The sequence below is a fragment of the Temnothorax longispinosus genome, chromosome 4, assembly GCF_030848805.1.
Source record: "Temnothorax longispinosus isolate EJ_2023e chromosome 4, Tlon_JGU_v1, whole genome shotgun sequence".
Classification (NCBI taxonomy): Eukaryota; Metazoa; Arthropoda; class Insecta; order Hymenoptera; family Formicidae; genus Temnothorax; species Temnothorax longispinosus.
The window spans coordinates 11,119,691-11,141,722 of NC_092361.1; the positions used below are offsets into that span (position 1 = coordinate 11,119,691).

General features: G+C 39.9%; 1 protein-coding gene and 1 pseudogene across 1 annotated transcript; one reads left to right on the plus strand and one right to left on the minus strand.

Moving 5' to 3' along the window:
- Positions 1 to 1,715: 1,715 nt before the first annotated feature.
- LOC139812161 (uncharacterized) lies at positions 1,716 to 4,101 on the plus strand. The gene is made up of 6 exons (XM_071776800.1): positions 1,716 to 2,294; positions 2,468 to 2,600; positions 2,966 to 3,157; positions 3,244 to 3,430; positions 3,525 to 3,706; positions 3,803 to 4,101. Exons 1-6 carry the CDS (start codon positions 2,283 to 2,285, stop codon positions 4,024 to 4,026), a joined length of 930 nt encoding a protein of 309 aa, XP_071632901.1. The 5' UTR covers positions 1,716 to 2,282; the 3' UTR covers positions 4,027 to 4,101.
- Positions 4,102 to 4,191: 90 nt separating this feature from the next.
- The window catches only part of LOC139812159 (uncharacterized), a 240,992-nt pseudogene continuing 223,151 nt past the window's right edge, over positions 4,192 to 22,032 (minus strand).

The window sequence follows — 22,032 nt, forward strand, 5'->3', positions numbered from 1 at the left end:
TATTGGGGATATTCTATTTTAGAGTATCCACGTCAATAATTCTTTAGGGTCGCATTTTTATGTGTGTGTAAGTATGTCCATATGAGCGTGTGCGTGTAAGTGCGTGTGTGTGTGTGTGTGTGTGTGTGTGTGCGCGCGCGCGCGCGCGTGGGTATGTGTGTGTGGGTATGTCTGTATGAGCGTGTGCGTGTGCGTGTGAGTGCGTGCGTGCATGTGCGTGTGTGCGCGCGCGCGCGCGTGCATGTGCGTGGGTATGTGTGTGTGTGGGTATGTTGTATGAGCGTGTGCGTGTGAGTGCGTGCGTGCGTGTGTGCGCGCGCGCGCGTGCATGTGCGTGGGTATGTGTGTGTGGGTATGTCTGTTTGAGCGTGTGAGCATGTGTGTGTGTGTGTGTGTGTGTGTGTGTGTGTGTGTGTGTGTGTGTGTGTGTGTGGGAAGGTATGTCTGTGTATGTGCGTGTGAATGTAGGTGTGTGTGTATATTCTTATGATCAGTGCACCGTCGGCATTAGCATCACCCAATGTACACCGCGTGGACATCTGTCAAAGAATAACGCAGGTGTCCTAAGGCCAGCTCAGCAAGAACAGAAACCTCGCGTAGAGCAAAAGGGCAAAAGCTGGCTTGATCTCGATGTTCAGTACGCATAGAGACTGCGAAAGCACGTCCTATCGATCCTTTTGGCTTGAAGAGTTTTCAGCAAGAGGTGTCAGAAAAGTTACCACAGGGATAACTAGCTTGTGGCGGCCAAGCGCTGCCGCACTGATGACCAGTCATTGCGATAATAATCCTGCTCCTGCTCCTGCTCCTGCTCCTGCTCCTGCTCCTGCTCCTGCTAAAAGATTTTTATAGACTTACTGCGACTTTTCAACCGAGTCGCGATATCTATTTCCGCTTAATTATTCAAAGACGAGAAGAGAAACGCGCCGTTTATTTCCACCCTACCGGCAATGTCGCTCGCGCGCATAATTGCGCGCGCAATTATTATCGTTACTCGGTAAATTGTAATTCAATAACAGGGTACAGAGTACAGAATGATTTTATGTACAATATTATTTATTTCTCTCGAAATATACGCGTTTAATTATTTTCTCTCATCATTTGCGTAAATAACCTCGTGACCTCGTTGCGGTCGATAACCGATGCCGCGACGACGACGACGGGAAGACAACATCGCTCGTTGCTATCACGGCCGGCGTGACCCGTGACCCCGCGGCGACAGCGATACGCGAGAGCGGCGAACGCGAATTTTCGCAGTCCGCGGGAAAACATCGTCGCCGTCGAGTGTCGCGAAGTGAATTTTTTTTCATCAGTGGTCCGCGTGGCGCGAATATCGACGCGTCGCGGCGCGCGGAAATCGTTCGCGAAAATGCGCCGCCGCCGCGAGTGTCGACGACGACGACGACGACGACGACGACGACGGACGACGACGAGTGACACAGGTACAATATATGTGATAAAAAATATTTTTTAAGTGCTGTTTTATTCCATACTTCATGGGAGTGCCCGTCGGGTGGGCGGGGTGAGGAAGCGGAACGCGCGGAAAAAGCGGTTAGTGAGGGTGAGGTTAGGATAGTGTTCAGAGCGAACACGTGATCGCTTCTACTTTCCTCCCTAGGGAGGAAAGTAAAGCGGTGCGGTACCCCTCTGCCGACGCCATCCCCTCTCCGACCGCTTACGCCATTCCCCGCGCGTTCCGTTTCCTCACCCCGCCCCCCGACGGGCACTCCTGATCTAGGATTAACATTGTTCATCTACTTAAGTCGTACGTAAATGAGTCTGTATCGCGAGACTCAGGGTGAAATTTGTTTCGCGTCGGGAATTATTAATGTTGTAAAATCGGTCGGGATTGCTGTGTAACTCGGCGAAAGCGTGCGTATTGCGCTCGGGGCGTGACTTGTCGCGCCTATTCAGGTCTTCTGTTCGCCGACGGATATATCTCTAGTTCATTCCACATGCTTACCTTCTGATTAAATACACATATTCTTTCTTGTTATTAACATGGTGTGCTCATTGCGCTGCGCTCCCTCTCCTCTTCCAACCGCGATTAACCTGTGGACTCACGCCTAAGGGTGCCATTACATGGAGCGCGGAAACGCGGAAACGCGGAAACGCGGAAACGCGGAAACGCGGAAAGAAAGTAACTAGATTCCGCGATTCCGTCGCTTCTTTCTATCTCATTTGAACGGAACAGCGGAATTTATGCGTGTTTTGACTGTTTCGTGTGTGTGTGTGTGCCAAGAAGTGCCAACAGATATATAAAGAAGTGTAAAACGTTTATTATAATGAACGGCCCAGTAAGTATTTGAGTATCGAGTATTAAGTATATTATAGTATTTGTAAATTAATAATAAATTGACATAACGCTTAAATCAAATTTTAAAAAAATTAATATTAATACCTACTGAATGAAGTCATAACCTCACTTTATGTGATATAAAGATAATTAAACACTTGTATATGTTTGCAGGCTATAAAGTGTGGATACTGCGGTTTCATTTTACGTGGATCATGTGGAACAATTTTAGACCATCATTGTTTTAGTGCATATGATGAAAATACTGAGGCCATAAATGTTGACGAAAATGCCGTGGCCACTATAAGTATGTTAAATAACGTTTTAGTTTAATTTACCGTATTATAATGGAAGATAATTGTAATATATATATATATATATATATATATATATATATTACATATATATATATATATATTACATATAAAGTTCTTCCTTGAGGGACATAATAACTTTACAAAATGGTGAATGCTATTATAAATAATTATTATTACACATTAATAAATTTTGGTTTTGACAATGTATATTTTACATATGGGATAGTGTTAAACAACTTATTAAGTACACACAAGCATTGAAATGTTGTAAAAAATTAATTATTGATCCACTAGAACAGATAATTGAGTCATTTTATGGTAATTTAAGTCATTATTATTTTTATTTATTTTAAAGGAAAAAGACATGAAACTGAAAATATACCGCATACGAAAGAAAGAGATGTACAGTCTGCACTCACACAAGATGAGTTGCTGATTGAATTAGTTCGTACCCGAAGGCCTTTGTGGGACCATTCTATTCCATTGAAAGATAGGACAAAATTAATAAAAGACAATCTTTGGCAAGAAATGGTAAACATATTTGATGGTGAGATCATTCTTTAATTATTTATATGAATTATATTATTTGCATGATAAAGTAAATAATTTACGATTCTCTGTACAATATCATAGGATCTCTATCTATGGAAGAAGTAAAACAGAAATGGAAAAACCTTCGAGATCAGTATACAAAGGCTAGAAAGAAAATGCGTGAATACGTGCGAAGTGGTTCTGGGGCGGAATCTGGCCATCCATTACGTAGTTCTTTTGCTCATTACGAAGAAATGAAATTTCTCGACGATACTCTACAGACAGCACCGTAAGTATTTATATTATCTTTCAACTGAGATTTTACAAACATTCAAATTGCGTGCAATTGAATGTCATAATTTGTAAAATTATTTTGTTTCCAGGACTGTCAGCTCCATCCAGCCCCTTTTGGAAGTGAATTCATCCCATCTTGATGACAATGATATGCAAAGGAATGACATGGCTGCAGACCACTTCACTTGTGATGATTCCACGATGGACGTTGCAAGTACATCAAACGCATCATCACGAAGATCATGTTCACCGTCAGAGGCGAGAAAGAAAAGTATGCGGCAATTGTCTTTTGGTTTCATGTATTTTAGATACTCATCATGCATTATTAAGTACAGATTATTAATTAGGCATATATTATTATTTACAGAAGCAAAGATTGCACAAAGGCAAGCTGATATGGAAACTAAATTTCTCAATATAATTGATGAAACGTCACGGAAGAAACGTGATGTAGTGGACAGCTATTTAGATCAGCTTGGTGACATTTTACGCCGACTACCCTACTTACGACGCAGAAATCTGCAAAGAAGAATGATGGATATTGCTATCCAAGAGGAGGATATGGAACTTACGGAGCGAGAGAATCCCTAATAAAAATATTACTTTCTTGATATATTTTTTTATTTCATGATATATATATATAAAATAAAATATTTTTTTATTCGATTCATTACATTGTACAAATTATTAAACTATAGAAATATAGATCGTCAAAACAGGCTACATACGAATATTGTGTGGCAAAAAACTTTCGAATTATATATTCACAAAATATTTTATTTACGAATACAATGCATTAAATGGAGAAACTATGTTTTAAAAGTTGTTAGTTAAAACTTTGTCCAACTGCCATGGTAGAGGATTTACATGTTCGAAATAATAAGCAAAGTTATCTCGAATTTTCAATGCTGTAGACTTTTGCGAAACATTTCTATGACTTACAGCTGTAAGTCCGGTACTTGTAATTAGGAGATTGTGTTCTTCTTCTCGCATATTAGAATACCGTCTTGCTGTAAATGGTAGATTTAATTCATTATTAATAATAAAATTATGTAAGACAACCGTTGCTTGTACAGCTTTTACAGCAGTACGTGTGCATGCAACAAGAGGTCGACGATATATTCTCCATCTTGCAACCAAAAGTCCGAAAGCACATTCTACTGTTCTCCTTGCTCGACTCAGGCGATAGTTAAAAATTTTTCTGTTGATATTCAGCTGTCTACTGCGAGGGTACGGTCGCATCATATATGATCTCAGAGGAAAGGCCTCATCTCCCAATAAAACGTACGGAAAATCCGAATCCATATGATTTAGATGTGTAGGTAGAGGAATATGGAGAGCATTCGTTTCTAGTAGATGTGGAAATCCGCTGTTTTCGAAAACACCTCCGTCGCTTTGCCTTCCCTCAGCTCCAATATCCACAATAATAAAACGGTTCTTGGCATCACTTACTGCGAGCAAGTTTATGCTGTGCCTTCCTTTATAGTTGTAGTAGCACTACGAGGCGGTGCCTGCAAATTGAGAACCATTATTGTGATATATATATTTCTCATTTCACATATGTCATTGCATTATTAATGTGTAATATATTGAACCTGAATTATTGTAAATAAATTCATAATATACATACCTGAATTTCGACATGCTTTCCATCGATAGCGCCTATGCAGTGTGGAAATTGGCATATCAGTTCGAAATCTTCTGCAATCCTACTCCAATTTTCTTCAGTTGGATCAACCATAACCTTCTTCTGTAGAGAGAGCCAAATTGCTTCACACGTTTCCGGAATAATATGTGATAGTGTGCATTGGGCAATGCGATAAGCATATGATAGCGACATCATGCTGTCACCTGATGCCAACCAACGTATAGTCATCTCTAATCTCGTCCTAGCCGGTATTGGTTTTCGAACTGCTGTTTGTTTTTCGATCAATGGTCCAACAATCTTGAGTAACTCGTTGAAGATTGTTGATGACATTCTGAGATAGTTAAAATATTTTTCGGGATCTGTCAATTGCATCTCCACAAGTAAATTGTTGCTGTCACCTTGTGCAAGTCTTCTTTCTTCGGTAAAAATAGGTCGTACCCATATTCTTCGATTCTTTTGCTCTTCCAATTTCTTGTAACGCAAGTACAAATAATACATTGCAGTAACTTTTTTCATTGTTATTTCTGCATGTCTCATCGGTTCATCTCTTGCTTGAATAAGAAACTTCATAATAATCATTAACATGATATTTGGATCCATGATATACTTGACGGACACCACTTTTGTCGTGATCGAGCCACCTAGCCCTGCAGGACAGACGAAACGATGACGACCTGCGCATCCGCTTGTACCAAGACCCCGGCCAAGTGCTCATCCAAAGAAAGCTCGTCGCAAGTTGGCAGGAGTCACACCAACGCGATACAGAAGTGTCCCGGTCAGAACTGCTCGAATTATTCCAAGACCGGCGTCGGTAGATCGCGACGACCGCAGTCTACGTCAGAGACTGGACGTTGAGGAGGGCCAGCAACGAGGTGCAGCAGAGCTGCGTGTCCTGCCTGCCGCAGAATCTTCCCACGGAACTGGAGTCGACACTTCACACGTCGAGTCTTTCACACGTGCCACTAGCCTGTACCAGGAGCTTCACGGCTAAAAGCATGAACTACGCGCCGAACAAGCACCAGGTGGAGAAGTTCGTCAACGACACGTTCGAGATGCCCGGCCACGAGTTCGAGGACTGGGACCCGGCTGACTGGACGGCCACTCCCAAGTTCCTGCAGAACATCGAGGACGACGAGCTGCGGAAGTTCGGCTCCGATCTCAATCACATCTGGAAGCTGCTGGGCAGGAAGATGCGAGACGACGTGAGGATCAACGAGCAGCTCTACTCGATCATCTACGTGCCGCATCCGGTGATCGTGCCCGACTCGCGGAAGGGCACTTATGCGCTTGTTCTACCGAATAGTTTATACCAATTAAATCACTTTTCCAACTTTACGGAGAAATGTCTACAATATTCTAAATATATTATAAATATATTATATATTATAAACATATTGTAAAAATACATAACCTACCTGAGGTATCTGAGTGCAAAGGTACAGAGAAAAAGAACGAATATTTGACGCGCTCGTTCCGCAAGTTTATTTCTCCTTATATTACATGGAGCACAATCTGCGCGGAAAAGCGGAACAATCTGGTAATAACTGGACATTTATATTCCTTTATTAAATGTGTGTTGACTTAATTCATTGCAATTTGTATTAGTATGCTTATCTTTTCAGTTTATTTATTGAATACAAGCATTTTAATCAATAAATACCGTTAAACATTCTTATTTTATAACTTCCTATTCCGCTTTTCCGCGCAAATTGTGCTCCATGTAATACAAGGCAACCAAATGAACGGAACAGATCGACGGAAATCTAGTAAATTTTGTCTTCCGCGCTTCCGCGTTTCCGCGTTTCCGCGCTCCATGTAATGGCACCCTAAGAGAATTACGTTTAGTGTATCGTGGTGCGAGGAATCGCACCTGGCGCCCACATTTTGAGAAATTATTTGATCAAGCTACCATCAGGTTTTCTACGTAGAGTCCTATCGCGATTTTAGAGATATTTAGAAGTAAGTAGTGAAAAAGCGACGGCGCGCTCCTTCACGGCCGGCGAGACCGTGAGGACATCGTCGTTGTCGTCATAGACAATATTATCAATATATCAATACTTATCGATAATATCGTCAAGTAATGCTATTATCGTTATCGTGTTGTAAAAAGTAAACGATATTGACTTATAGTTAGTCAGTAGATGGTTTATACACGTAAAGAGGTAGTTAATACCTAATTCGAATAGCAAAGAAATGATTTATTCATTCATCGAAATAACAGTTAGAATGTTAACATATTTTGGTTAAAGTCGTGATTGTCGATGGGATAATATTTCTCCCGCTTTAGAAGAAATTCGTTCACTCGAAACGCTCGTTGCTGGTACGCATAAATATTTTTCGAAAAAAATAAAAAGGTCCTTTTTTATTGCAAATTTCGCCCACAACAAGATGCATATGATAAAATTCGTCTCAAATGAAATTTAAGGCCTGAAAACAGCGAAAAACTAAGACTATTCCAAAAAGTCAAAATTTTTTGCCTAAATAGCTACAAGCTAAAGAAAAAGGGTCTAAAAATCGATTGCACCATGAAAAGTATTTTTTGTAGTTCTTAGATGTATGATTTTTGAGCGATTTTTAATTCTATTTTAAATGACGGAAAAAATCATTGGCGCAACATAAAAAAAAACGACAAAATCGATGGTTTTCGGGATCCGAGTCTCGAAGTTTGACGGCGCGTGCAAGCTAAACGACTGACTTGATGATAAAGGTTGTTCAGATCATTATCGTAGATAATTTTATGCTCTACAAAAAGGGTATGTATAGTTAGTTACTCTATCTCGCTTAGTTTTTGAGATATTTGAGAAAAAATGAAAAAAAATCGCGTTTTTTGTTGATAATATTGTTAATAACTTTCTTCCCTGTTAATTTTGCGAAGCAAAATAAATCCCACTTATAACACTTCAAATCAAAACGATTAATGGTGGTTGCAACCTGGGAAGATTAATTGGATTAATTGAAAGGTTAACCCCCTAAATTAGTCTAATATGACTGGCCTAGTTGTTTTAAAAAATATTATTTAAAATAAATTTAATTATCAAGCCAACGTTTTGACCTTACTTGGTCTTCCTCAAGGCATACGATAGAATTACATTTAAAGAATTAAATAATAATAAAGGAATAAAAAGAACTGTTGGAGCTCACATCCAAAGCATTGGAATTATCGCAGAAAAACAAATGTGACACGATAAAGAAAACAAATTACAATGGTCATAGTCAAATTCAAATTTCACGTTGTCACAGAGCTCATAATCACCGATCACTTTTTGTTGTAATGAACTCCAACAGTTTTTTTTTTATTCCTTTATTATTATCTTTGGATGTAATTCTATGGTATAACCTGAGAAAGACCAAGTAAGGTCGAAACGTTGGCTTAATAATTAAATTTATTTTAAATACTCTTGTATATTTTTTTTAACAACGCCCTAATATTGCTTGGAAGATCAGCCGTATTCTACTACCTAGCTTTTGCTTTTGACGAGCGATAATTCTCTTTATTGATAACATTCTTCTGTGTAACCAGTAATATAGTAGAATAGAAATGAACAATAAATGTGCTTTATTTCTGATATTTTTTTATTGATAGCGTCAGTAAATAAATAAAAGTTTGCAATCGTTATGATATTCAATACGTGGTGTTATATAGAAAATTTCAATTTCTTTTTATGTACGCATCTAGGGCATGAGTACATATTAACACTGATAATGAACGGTTTACGGACAAGCAACGAATGATAAAGTATGGTTGGCAAATGTTTATTTCTTTACAAATGTTGCTTGAAATTACAAATGACTTTGTATTTACATTTCTTGTATGTACATACATAAGTCCATTAAAATTTGTGAATAAAAAACAGCATAAAGAAGAAAAATCTCAACAAAGTCGTAGAAATATTTTCTATTTTGCATTACAAATAACACTTTTGCAGGTGTAAAGATTATTGATCAATCACATTTCGGTTGCGTAGCTTTATGAATTATGTACTGATAACAAAAGACACTTGTAATCCATTTACATACCTGTCAATCATTATTACATTACACTTATTTTAAACTTTTCTTTTTATCGGTACATAATTCACAAAGTCACACAGCCGAAATGTGATGGGCCAAAAATCTTTACATCTGTAAAAGTGCTACTTCTACTTGTAATGCAATATAGAAAATATTTCTACGATTTTTCTTAGATTTTTCTTCTATATGCTGTTTTTATTCACGAATTTTAATGCACCTATATATAAGAAATGTAAATACAATAATTTTTTAATCAGCAGTAAACTGAGCTTCTATTTTTAAATAAAAACATGTCACACTGTAATACAGAGCCGGTAAAAAACTTTTTATATAAAAATATGTATAAACATGTAATTATATGTGGACATTTGTCTCATTACCTCAAACTTTACTTATAAAAAAGTGCAATGTCACAATAAACTTTTATTAATTTTTAGAAACTTCTTTATTATTTTTTTTGTATATACGAACAGAGATTGTACAAAAGAAAGAAACATGTATGGACATATTTGATGTATGATTATATATTTTATAACAATTAAAGTAATTTAAATCGACCGTGACTGGCAATATATAACGTCTTTTTCGTATGTTATTTTATATACTGGCGAAAGAAATTTATTATTCTGTTTATATATTTTATAATTTATATATCAAATTAATTTATATATGTTTTTATATGACAAAATTTTTACTAGGAAACGTTTATCTGTCTGTGTGTCAGTCTGTCTGTTTGTCTGTCTGCCTGTCATATGACTGTCACTTTGAAACTCAATCCTTACGTTTACGCGAGCGTTACCTCAGTACTAATTTACGGTAATTTATTTTGCATAAACGAAGATCTGTAGCACATCTTATCCTGCGTTACTATCAAAAGACACGGTAGTGTCTCGGCCAAGTACACGCGAAGCGAGACCGCACCGTGACTCTTTTACGCGACGCGACGAGTTGCGAGTACTCGAGATGTTGAGATCTCAATAACAAGTGATAGAAATAACGCTCGCGTAAACGCTGTCTCATATGAAATGACTAACAACCTTACCTTTGTACAAATGCTTTTCTCCGAGAGAGCCGCCAGACAGACGTAGGCTTCCTCAATCCACTATGTATACCCAAAGTATGTATGGAAAACCTTATTGCGTTTCCCCGTAGGGTTTACAATCTAGTACACAAAATTGGCGTTTTTTAAAGGGACGTACCCAACCTTTTACAAGTCGTTCACCCTTTTTTGTCTGGCCATATGCGACCTTACAATTTTTTCCTTATTTTCCTACTCTCCCCCCTCTTTCTTCTCCCCTTTGCTTGTCCCCTCCGCTTTCTCCGCCTCTGCGTCTCTCTGCCTCCCTCCTTCCTGTCTCGGTTCTCCCCTTTCACTGTCTTTTTTTTCTGTCCTTTTTGTCCTCGTCCGAGTCCATCAGAAGCTTCTCCTCCATCTCTCTCAAAATTTCTTCCTCCTCAGCCATCCTTGCCATCCTGCTTTCTTCCATTCTACTTTCCATTCTCTTTTTCTTTTCCTCTCTTTCTCTCATCCTCGTTTCCCACGGCTTATCCTCATCTATTTTCACCCTTAAGCTATTTCCTGCTTTTCTTTTTGCCTCCAACACCCGCCACTTCTCCTCCTTATCTCCCAACTTCACTAGTATTGTCAGCCAGTCTCCTCTCTGTCCTACCACACACACGTCTCTTACCTCCGCCTTCACCTTCAAACCTTTCGCCAAAAGCTCCTTCACTTTCTTCCACTTTGATTCCTTCCTTTTCCATCTCTCCTTCTCGATCCTTATTATCACGTTTTTCTTTCTCATTTCGTCTTCGTTCCTTTCGTCCTCTCCTGCCCACCATTTCCTCTTCCCAGGCTTATCTCTACTCTCCTCGCTATCCTCCTCCTTCCTTTTGCCCCCGCTTTGTTCCATTCTTTCCACCTTTCTCTTTACCTCCTCCTTCAGCTCCTCTATCTCCTTCTCTTTCCTTTTACCGTCCTCTTTCAACTCCTTCAGCATCTTCCTTACTTTCTCTTCCACAATTTTTCCACCGCCTTCTTCTCTATTATTATCCTCCCATTGCATTCCATCCTGGATATCTGTAACATAAATATTATATTACTCTCCCTTTCTTTGTTCTACTTCTCTCTCTCTTCCCCTTTCTCGTCCGCCTCTTCTTTCTCCCTTTCTCTCTCCTCTACTTCTTCTCCTTGTTTCTCTATCTTTTTTTTTCCTTCCATTCTTTCCCCCTTTATTTCCATCATCCATTCCTCTCCTCTCCCTTCCTTATCCAATACCTATCTCACCGTTTCCTGCCAACTTCCTCCTCCAGATATCCATTTTCTACATTCTTACCATACGTGTTCCCACGTTTCTTCCCTGTATTCACACAACCTACATTTCTTCTTCTCTTCCTCTTCCCAGTACCTGCTCTTTCTCATCTCGTTCCCTAATCTAAACCTTGCCACCCTTCTCTATCTGCTCTCACCCCATTCCTTCTTCAAATATCCCGGAATACCCCCTCTTTTTATTACTTTGTACCACTTATTGTATTCTGATTTTTCGATCCTCTCCCATCTCTTTTTCCTTTGCGTCTTCTCATCTCCTCTAAATAGTTTATGGTACCATTCGTCTCCATCATTTCTCAGCTTTTCCAGTTCTTTTAACCCTACTCCTCTGTCTTCAAAGAAATTTCCTCTCTTTCGTTCCCAGCTTGATCCAACTTTCTCTTCTTTCTCCCTTCCCTTCAACTCTTCCCAACATAGCCTCGCCAACTCACTTCCTTTTCCCTCCTTTAACTTTTTCTCGAATCTTTATGCCCTTATCCCCGCCCTCTCTCTTAGCTTCTCCCTAACAAGATACCAAGGTGTTCTTCCATCTACTCCCAAAACCCATCTCATATACCTTTCCTCCAACCTTTCCATTCCTTCCCTCTCTCTCCATCTCCATATTTCTGTTCCATATCCCATAACCATCCACACCAGTCTATCAAACAGCCATAATCTTTTTCCCTAGTCTTTCCCAAATCTCCTCTTCCCTATCCCCCAAACCTTACCGCGGCCGCCTTCTTGAACCTTTCCCTTACCTGCGCTTCCTGTTCTCTGTTTCTTTGAAACATGTAATCTAAATACTGAAATTTTTTTACCTCTCCTATTCCTTTTCCTTCCAATTTTCATCTTCTCTTACAGTCCCTTCCTCCTCTTTTCCTAAACCTCATTATTTTTGCTTTCTCCACATTCAGCTCCAATCTCTTCCTACCTAAGTACCCTTCCAATCTTTTTAACATGCTCCTCATTTGATCCTCATCCTCTGTGATTAACATTACATCATCGGCATACGCCAACCCTCTTACCTCCTAGCATTATCCTTCCCCATTTAACCCTGCCCATTTCTTCTTCCATATCCGCTAGTATCACGTTGAACAGTAACAGGCTCAATGGGTACCCCTGCCTTACCCCCCTCCCGTTTCCCCCCTTACCCTACTTTTTGTCTCCCTTAGGATCTCCTTCGTCCTTCTCACCAGTCCTTCCCTTATTCCCCTTTCTCTCATAACTTTTATTAGTACCCCTCTATCCACCAAGTCAAATCGGCCGCCTTAAGATCGGCCGCCTTAAGATCTACGAAACATGCTATCAGTTTTCCCCCTTTCTTCTCCAACCTTCTATTCACCAAGTAGTTCAACACATAAATGTTATCTATGGTTCCCATTTTCTTTCTGAATTCTGTCTGGTTTTGCGGTACTATTCTCTCCAGCTCCTTCTTAGCCTCTCCGCCAGAATGGCCGTGTACACCTTACATAGTGACGGCATTATTGGCACTCCTCTATACTCCTCCGCCCTTTTTCCTTCCCCTTTCTTTACTATTGGTACAATTATTCCCTCCTTCCAATTTTCCGGCCATCCTCCTCCCTTCCAAATCCTGTTAATAAACTTCCATGCCCAATTCTCCAACTCACTCCCCCCGCGCTTCCACACCTCTCTACTATCCCATCCCTTCCCATTGACTTTCCGTCCTTTAACTTCCTTATTACCCTCCTCATTTCTTCTAAGCTAATCTCCTCCTCTCCTTCCTTTTCCTCACTCCCATCTTCCTTCCCCCTCCTCACCCTCCCCTCCACTTTTTTTAACAAATTCATAAAGTGCTCTTTCCATTCTTCCTCCTATCCCTTCCTCAATTCCCCTCCTTTTTTTTCTCTCCCTATTTACTATCTCCCACACCTCCGCCTCCCTCTACGCTTCCTCCGCTTTCCTCTTTTATCTCAGATTCTCTTCTTCCTTCTTCCTCTTACATAATTCCTTAAACTCCTTCCTTTTTTCTTTGTATGCCTTGCCTTCTCTTCTTTCCTTTCTTTATTTCCTCAACTTTCTTCTTGCCTTTTTCTTCGCTTCTCTGCAATCCTTATCCCACCACCCCACCTTCTCCTTCTTACTTCCCTTCAACTCCTCTTCCACCCCTTTTATCGCCTCTACTATTCTTGTTTCCATTTCTTTCCATTCCTTATTTAACTCCTTCTCTTTTTCTTCTACTTCCCCAATTTTTTCTATGAACACTTTTACTCCTTCCTTGTTCCACACTCCCCTGTTTCTTTTCTTCCACCCTCTTTCTCTGTTTTCCTCCTCGTTCCCCCTTCTTAAAACCATTTCCAAGGGATGGTAGTCTGAGTCCACTCTATCCCCCACCGTCATGCTCTCAATCTTCTCTCTTACTTTTCCTTCCCCTATAACATAGTCAATCACCATATTTCTTCTTTCTCCCGTGAAAGTAAATTCCCCTCCTCGTCTCCTCTCACATTTCCATTGAATATTTCCCATCCTCTCTCCTCTAACCTATTAACCAGCAACCTCCCCTCTCTGTCTATCTTCTTATCCTTCGAACTTCTTTTCCCTCCCAACCGTCCTCCCCCCTTCTCTTCCTCTAACCTCCCACCTTCTTTGCCCGGTCCTCACATTAAAATCTCCCCCAATTATCGTAAACCTTCTTTTTTCTTTTCTATTATATGTTCCAACTCCTGTAAGTTTGCCTCCATCTCCTCTTTCTTTGCATATACCCCTATAATACTCCAGTTCTCGCCATCTCTCCTAACTTTTCCCGCTATCAAACCCTCCCTATCTATTTCTATTTCCGTTCCCTTCTTTTTTATCCTTTTTCTCATTCCCATTATCATTCCTCCTATCGCTCTCCCTTTTTTATTCTTCCTCTTCGCCCATTGCACTTTCCATTCGTACCCTCTTGGTAATCTTCCTTTTATTTTTTTTCCAGCCCTTTTCTCCTATCCATGTCTCTATTAGAACTATTACATCTTCTTTTTTCAGCCCCTCCCAAAATTCCTTATCTTTATTTTCCAACCCTGCTACATTCCAGAACACTATCCTCCAATTCTTCTTCCTCCCCCCCTCGTCTCCTCTGACTTCCATATTGCTACTTTCCATCTCCTCCCCTATATCTTCGTTCCTTCTTATTCCCCCTCCTCCACTCTTATTCCTCTCTCTCCAACGTCACCTCTCCCCTCCTCCCTCTCTCCCCCGCTCTCCTTTCTTATATTTCTTTTTTCATCCTTTAAAACTCCCTCTTTCACATCTCATCTCCACCATATGTTTTCCAGTCTTACTCTCCCTGCTCTAATCCACGCCCCTCTTCCCTCTCTTTCCTCCCTTCTCACTATTTCTCTCAGTTTCCAATTCACCCTTCTTTCCTCCCATGTCAAATCCTCCGTGATTCTTTTATTTCTACCCTTCAAACTTTTCTTCTTCTCCATCACCTCCCACTTTTGTTTTTTGTTCTCCAGTTTCATCAACACCATTTCCCTTTCTTTTTCTGCATCCCCTCTTATTCTCTTCACCTCTATTGCCTTTACTTTAGCTTTTATTCCTTTCAATAACTTTTCTGCCTCTTCTCTCCTCCCTCCTTCTCTTACTTCCAGCCCCCTTATCGCTATATTTCTTCTTCTCTCCTCCTTCTCCTTCTTTTCCAGCCTTCTCTCCAGCTCTCTAATTCTCTCCTCCACCTCCTCTCTTCCGTTTCTTACCTCTTCCTTTTTCTCCTCCTTTCTCTTTTCTCCTCTAATCTTTTTAACCTTTCTTCCACTTTCTCCTTCTGCTTTTTTATCTTTTTCCTCTCCTCTCTCCATCTCTTCTCCTGATCCCCGAACTCTCTTCTCAGTTTCTCTATCTCTTCTCTCATCCTCCTACCCTGCTCCTTGAAGCCCTCCCAGCTCTTCTCTCATGGCCCTGAAGTCATCTCTCATTTCTTCAATTATCTCCCTCAATTCCTTCACATTTATCTCCGAATCTTTTTTAGGAAATCTTTCCGTCTTGTCACTTCTCTTAAAAATATCATCCTTTTCTTCCCCCCCACTCTTATCTAATTCCTCTCTCTTCCTTTTCCATAATTCTTCTAAATTTCCCGTGCTCCCTCTTCTACCTCTATCCTTTTCTTTTACTTTATCCATTGCTTTCTTTTCCTCCATTCCGCTTTCTTTCTCTCCGTTCATCTCATCCTACTCTACGGTTCACTTCTCCCTCTAGCTACACTATCCTCTATGCCCTGCCTTGCGCTGCCGCACGCGTCTCGGATCCCCCGTCGAGTCGCCCCTCTACTTCAGCTATTGTTCGTGCCCAACCTCGTGTTGCCGCTCGCGTCTCGGCTCACCTACTGTATCACCCCTCTAGCCCAGCTATCGTTTGTGCCTTAACCTTCTCTGTGCCTTGACACTTTTCTTCCCTTTATTCCCTTTTACCTGCTCTTTCTCCACTTTTCCCTCTCACCTCCTCACTCTCTCACCTCCACACCTCCTCGCTCGATCACTCTCTCCTTTCTCAGCCTCCCTTGACACTTCTTTCTAAGCACTTTTGCTCTCGCTCACTCGTACGCCTGTCAGCCTCAATCGCTCCGGAAACGGAAGTCATGTATACCCATAGTACACAAACAGTACTTATAAAAGTACTTATAAAAAATACTAAATTCACCACTTTAGAACATTGAATTAAAAACTTCAGAATACTGAATTCAGTGGAGCACGTTATGTCACGATTGTTTGTAACGGAATCGTAGCGTCCATTAAGTATGTTTTGTTTATGCAAGTTCGGCGCGCGCCGAGCAAGCGAGAAAAAGAATAACATTTCCTCTTCTTTCCTCTCACTCAGTTGATATCAATCGATGCCGCTATTCTGTTATTGCTTTCTCGGCGCGGATCTAAAGGAGAGTGTACGCGTTGGGATGCGTTGGGATGCAGATAATGACACACAATTTATAGGAAGACAGTCCCTGAGTATTGTATTGTATTGTATTGGTTTATTGTCTATCCCCGTAGGGTTTACAAGGCGTTTTTTTTTTACTGAGGAACGTACCCAAACCTCTACAAACAGAAAAACAACCCCTTCATCCTTGCCATTTGCGACCTTACATTTTTCTTTTACCCTCCCCGTTTCTCCCTTCACCCCCTCTTGTCTTCTCTGCTTCCTCGGAGTCTTCGTCGTTCTGCCTCGATCCTTCCTCGCCTCGCCCCCTTCGTCCTACAGCCCCTTCATCTTGTCCTCCTTCTCCTCGTCTGAAGTCATCAGGAGTTTCTCCTCCATCCCTCTCGTTAGTTCGTCCTCCTCCGCCTGCTCCGCGTTTCTGCTTTCCTCCATCCTTCTTTCTAATCTCCTCTCCCTCTCCCTTCTTTCGGTGTCCTTCGCCTCCACCGACTTGTCCTCGTCTTCTCCCAATTTGACTTCTTACCTTCCCATTTCTCATTCTCAACTTATAATCACGTTCCTCCTTAATTCCTCCCCTCCTTTCTCCTTTCCATTCTACCTCCCTCTTACTCTCCTTTCTTCCTATGGCCCTCCTCCTCGTCCGTATCCATACCCTCGCCTCCACCGCTTTATCCTCGTCCATTTTCACCCTTCCCACTCCCCTTCCTTCTCCTTGCCTCCAAAGTCCAGCTCACGCACGTTCGTCACCTCCTCTCCTTCCTCGTTCCACTTCTCCGTCGCCTTCTCTCCTTCTCCTTCCATCACCTATCTATCTGTCCGGCCCCTTCAATCGTTCGATCCATCGATCTGTCGAGACGACTCCCTGCTCTGTTCCGCACTTGCCGCGCCACCATCGACAAACCCTCTGTCTCGACAGGTCGATCGATCGCCCGATCGATACTCCCTGCTACCAACTCGCTCAGCTTCCTCGTCGTGTAACCTGGGCTGCTACTTCCGTTCCTTCAATCCCGCCCTTCTCTCTAACCTCACTTTCCACGTGCTTTTTTACTAACGTTTCGCGTCTCCTCCAGACCACCTTCCGCTTCACCTCTATTCTCCCGTCTTCCTTTCACACTCCCCTATCTACCCCCTTCAATCAACACCTTCCTCACCTCTCAATCTCTCCCTTCATCTCCTTTCACTTTCCTACCACTTATCCACCTGTTCTCCCGCCGAGGGCTCAGCTCGTACTTTCTACTTGATCCTCCAGTCTCTGAGTATATTACGTGAAATATATTATCGTACCTATATCCGATTTTAGACATCCATCAGTAATTCCATATTTGGACGTCCATAGGAATCCGGTGTTGGACGTCAACGTTTCGCGCGCATTTGTTGTCTTTTGTTTCTTGACTCGGCCTCTACGTGCTGCTCTGTCTCATCGAAAAGGTGGCAACCGCCTCGTTCTTCTTTACTTCGCGTTTTGTCGAGTATAGTTATAAAATATTTGTGTTACTCACAATAAAACGGTAAGTAGCCGTTATTAAAATTGTATATATGTAAAATCATGATATTGATTAAATATGAAAAAGAAAATTAATCGATTATGGATACGCAGAATTATAGGTTAATTACAACGCAGATTATATGTACATACATATATATGTACAATTCGGTGCAGTGAAGTTTATTAGTTATTTTATATCACACGTGCGTGGAAAGTGGCCCATTCCGCGCGCGCCATCTGTGCGACAAATAGCCAATTTCCCACGCGAGAAATTCTCCACTCGAGACCGTGCAGGAATAAGATATTCCCGCACGCATCGCGCGTGCAGAATCGGTCATCCGTCGCACAGATGACGCGTGCGCAATAGGCCACTTTCCACGCACTTTGTAATATAAAATAGGTTGTGTAACACGTGCGGGTGATCGCACTCGCCTTCGGCTCGTGCGTCCATTCCGCACTCGTGTCTAATTCTCAACTTCCCGCACTTGTTACACAAATAACTATTCTCGTATTTTATATGTAGATATTCTAGGCTCTCTGCCTATCTCTACGCACTACTCCGTCTTATTGAAGAGCCGGCTGGCCGCTGGAGCCAGCAATCGTCTCGTTCTCCTTCTTTTCGTGTTTTGTCGAATATATTAACTATATTTATCACTCGCAATAAAACGGTAAGTAGCCTTTATTAAAATTTTACGGAAATAATGGCTTTAAGTATGAGAAAGAAAATTGGTTGTGGATATACAAAATTATAGGTTATACATATAATTAGATCTTTATTTTGTAGGTACAACGCAGATTGTACAGTCCGGGGTAGTCGCAGTGAAGTTTCATCACTTATTTTCTTGTTTTTTGTCTCTCGGCCTACCTCTATCCATCGCTGCGTATATCGGCAAGGCAGCAATCGCCTCGCTCTTCTTCGTTTCATGTTTTGCCAAAGGCGAAACTTATTTATTGTACAAATTTTACAATCCGGTTCAGTCAAGTGAGTATCATTATTTTAGGCAGTATTATTTTAGGCATTTTTAAAAACTATATCATAACTATATCATAAATGATTATATAGTTCTTAAAAATGCCTAAACTAAATAGAAAATATTATAAACATGCAAAAGAGATAGCTGACGCATCTATTAATATCGTGCAATCTGATTGTGATACATCTTCAACAGCAAGTATTAATAATGTATCATCATTAATATCTCAGAAAAATAAACTCGTAAACAATTTACTCAAATGAATTGCATAAAAATTTATCGAAAACAAGTGCTGCTGATAATGATAATTATGATAACGATAATTATTATGAAGATGAAATTGATAGCAATATTAATGAGGATGGTGCAGTTAATCTCAACTTTTTAAATAATTTTGAACGTTGTGAGAATGATTACGTAAGTTTTACATCACAATTGCAAGGATGAGCTATTAGAAATCGGATAACTCATGTCGCATTAAACGAATTGTTGGCATACCTATGTAAAACCTAAATATCCAGAACTCCCTCGAGATGCTCGTACTGTGTTAGGCACTCTGAGGAAAGTACATGCATATAATGTTGAACCGGGACGTTATTTACAAACTTGTACAAACTACATCGCAGTATTCTTTTCAAAATTTACAAATATAATCGAAATTATCATAAATATCGAAGGTTTACCTTTGTCCAAAAGTTCAGGAAGTCAAGTCTATCCAATTTTATGCAGTTTGGTTAACAATTATAACAATGTTGGCATTATTGGAATTTATCATGGGCATGAAAAGCCTGCAGAGGCTAATAGTTTTTTACAATGTTTCGTAAATAAAGCTCAGAATTTAATTACTCATGGTATAACAGTTAATGGAATAATTTATCGGTTTAAAATTAAAGCTTTTATTTGTGATGTACCAGTTAAATCTTTTATAAAATATACAAAAGGTCATTCGGGTTTTTATTCGTGTTCAAAATGTGAAGCTAAAGGCGAATATTATCTTAATAGAGTGTGCTTTCCGTATTTAGAAATTTTCAATCTAAGAACAGATGAAAAATTCAGACTGAAATCACAGCCAGATCACCATACAGGTCTACAAGTACATCAATATTAGAATTAATTCCGAATATAGATATGGTACTTGGTTTTCCATCAGATCCAATGCATTTAATTTTCTTGGAAGAAGTTAAAAAAATAGTTTCTTTATTGTGTCATGGAACATCCCGTGCTAAATTATCATCGCAACAAAAATCAATAATATCAACGTTATAAGAAGAGCAAAAATGTAAACATACCATGTGAGTTTAATAGAAAACCAAGATCATTATTAGAAAGTGAAAGATGGAAAGCCACAAAATATAGGATTAAATAAATTGGTAAAGGCGAGGGTATGACCATAGGAAGAAAGGAGGAGAGGGAAATAAGATGAAGGTATAACACAGTTTGTTTCCAGAGCTAAGGTAGAATAAGGAGGGAATGCGGCGAGCGAGAGGAGGGAGAGAGACGAAAGGAAAAGGAGAGAGCAGTAGCAGAAAGAAGGAAAACAAAGGTGGCTGAAGCAAGGGAAGCGGAAGGAGATGGCCGGATGGAAGACAAAGGGAAGGGAAATGAAATGGTTGGGTACGTCCCTGCAAAACGCCAAGGTTTTTTTTTGTTTCAGAGCGAAGACAGAATAGGAAGGAGGGAAGGCGGCAAGTGGGAGGAGGGAGAGAGAAGGAAGGAAGGGGGAGAGCAGTGGCAGAAAGAAGGGAAGCGGAGAAGTGGATGAAGCAAGAAAGGCGGAAGGAAAGAGCTGGATGAAAGACGAAGGGAGGGGAAATGAATTGTAAGGTCGCATATGCCCAGGGCGCGAAGGGGAGCGTTTTGTAAAAGGTTTGGGTACGTTCCTCACAAAAACGCCTTGTAAACTCTGCGGGGATACGCAATAAACTTATCTATCTATTGAGAATGATACGTAAAAATGATAAGCCTTTGGAGCAAATTGTTTGCCGGATAAGCGAACAAAATAATTATATAAATCCTAATTTAAACTTAATACAATGCAATAAACCTCAACTATTAAATCCGCATTTCAATGGTCCGCTTATCAATTGTCACAACTATAATCAATTTGCTAAAGTATTATAGTATTTGAAAAATTTTTATTAACAAAGAACCAGATAATTGTTGTTTGTTGGATGGAAATATTGTAATTATTTTGAATTTTGCTTCTAATAACGAGAATATTATTATAATTGGAAAGAAGTACAAGACCTAAAGATTTTTATACGGAACCCTGCAAATCTTCAAAATTAAATATTTATAAAGTACGTGATCTCGACAATTTACAGACTTGAAGTTTGAACCAAATCGCGAATAAATGTGTTAGTTTAAAATACAAAGAGACGTACATTATTTTTCCACTTTTACATGCACAATCATAAATAACAAAAGCCTTTGCTTCAGTAATATTTGTCTTATAAAATACTTAAGGCCCGAATTCATAGTCGTTTCTCGAATCTTAGATTTCGTTTCCAATCTCAAATTTCGGCTCTCAGGTCTCAAATCTCCAGCCTCAAATTTCAGTGGTAGTGGCTAATCATTAAATTCAGTCCTTCATGACTAAGCGAGAGTGGAGACACCTGAGTATTAAAATCTCAAATAATTTTGAAAAGTTGAAGATCATAGCTGCAAAAGTATTCACAATCATTCGCGATAAATCTTTAATTATCTTTAATTATCTTGGCTGTCGTACCTGATTGGTATAATGGAGATTTATAATAAGGTATAAACAATGATACATAACCTTCAATCAAAGAATATAGATTTCTTTGCTTTGATTCTAATTTTATAGATTGTAATAATTAATAAAATTTATACTTTAGGTAAACGAATTAGCGAAAAAGTCCACGCCAAAATTTACGGACACTGAAAAAATATTATTATTGTCAATTATTGAAGATGTGAAAGAAATTGTGGAGAGTCCAAAAACTGACGGCCCAAGTGTAGAGAAAAAGAAGGCAATTTGGGAACTTATTACAGAACAATATGCAAATAGTGCATTAAACAGTGGCTTTTCTGTAAGGACAGAAGCACAATTAAAGAGATGCTGGACTAATTTAAAATATAGGTATTTTATAAATTTATTATATCTATATATGGAGGAGTAAAAAGCATAGTATGGTGTAAGTCAAATTTTTAAAATTATTAACTCGTGTGCATAGATGCAATCTATACAATATATAAATTGCGTCTATGCACACGAGTCAATATTTTAAAAAATTTGACTTATATCACTATATGGCTTTTATCCCTCCATATGTAGTGTCAC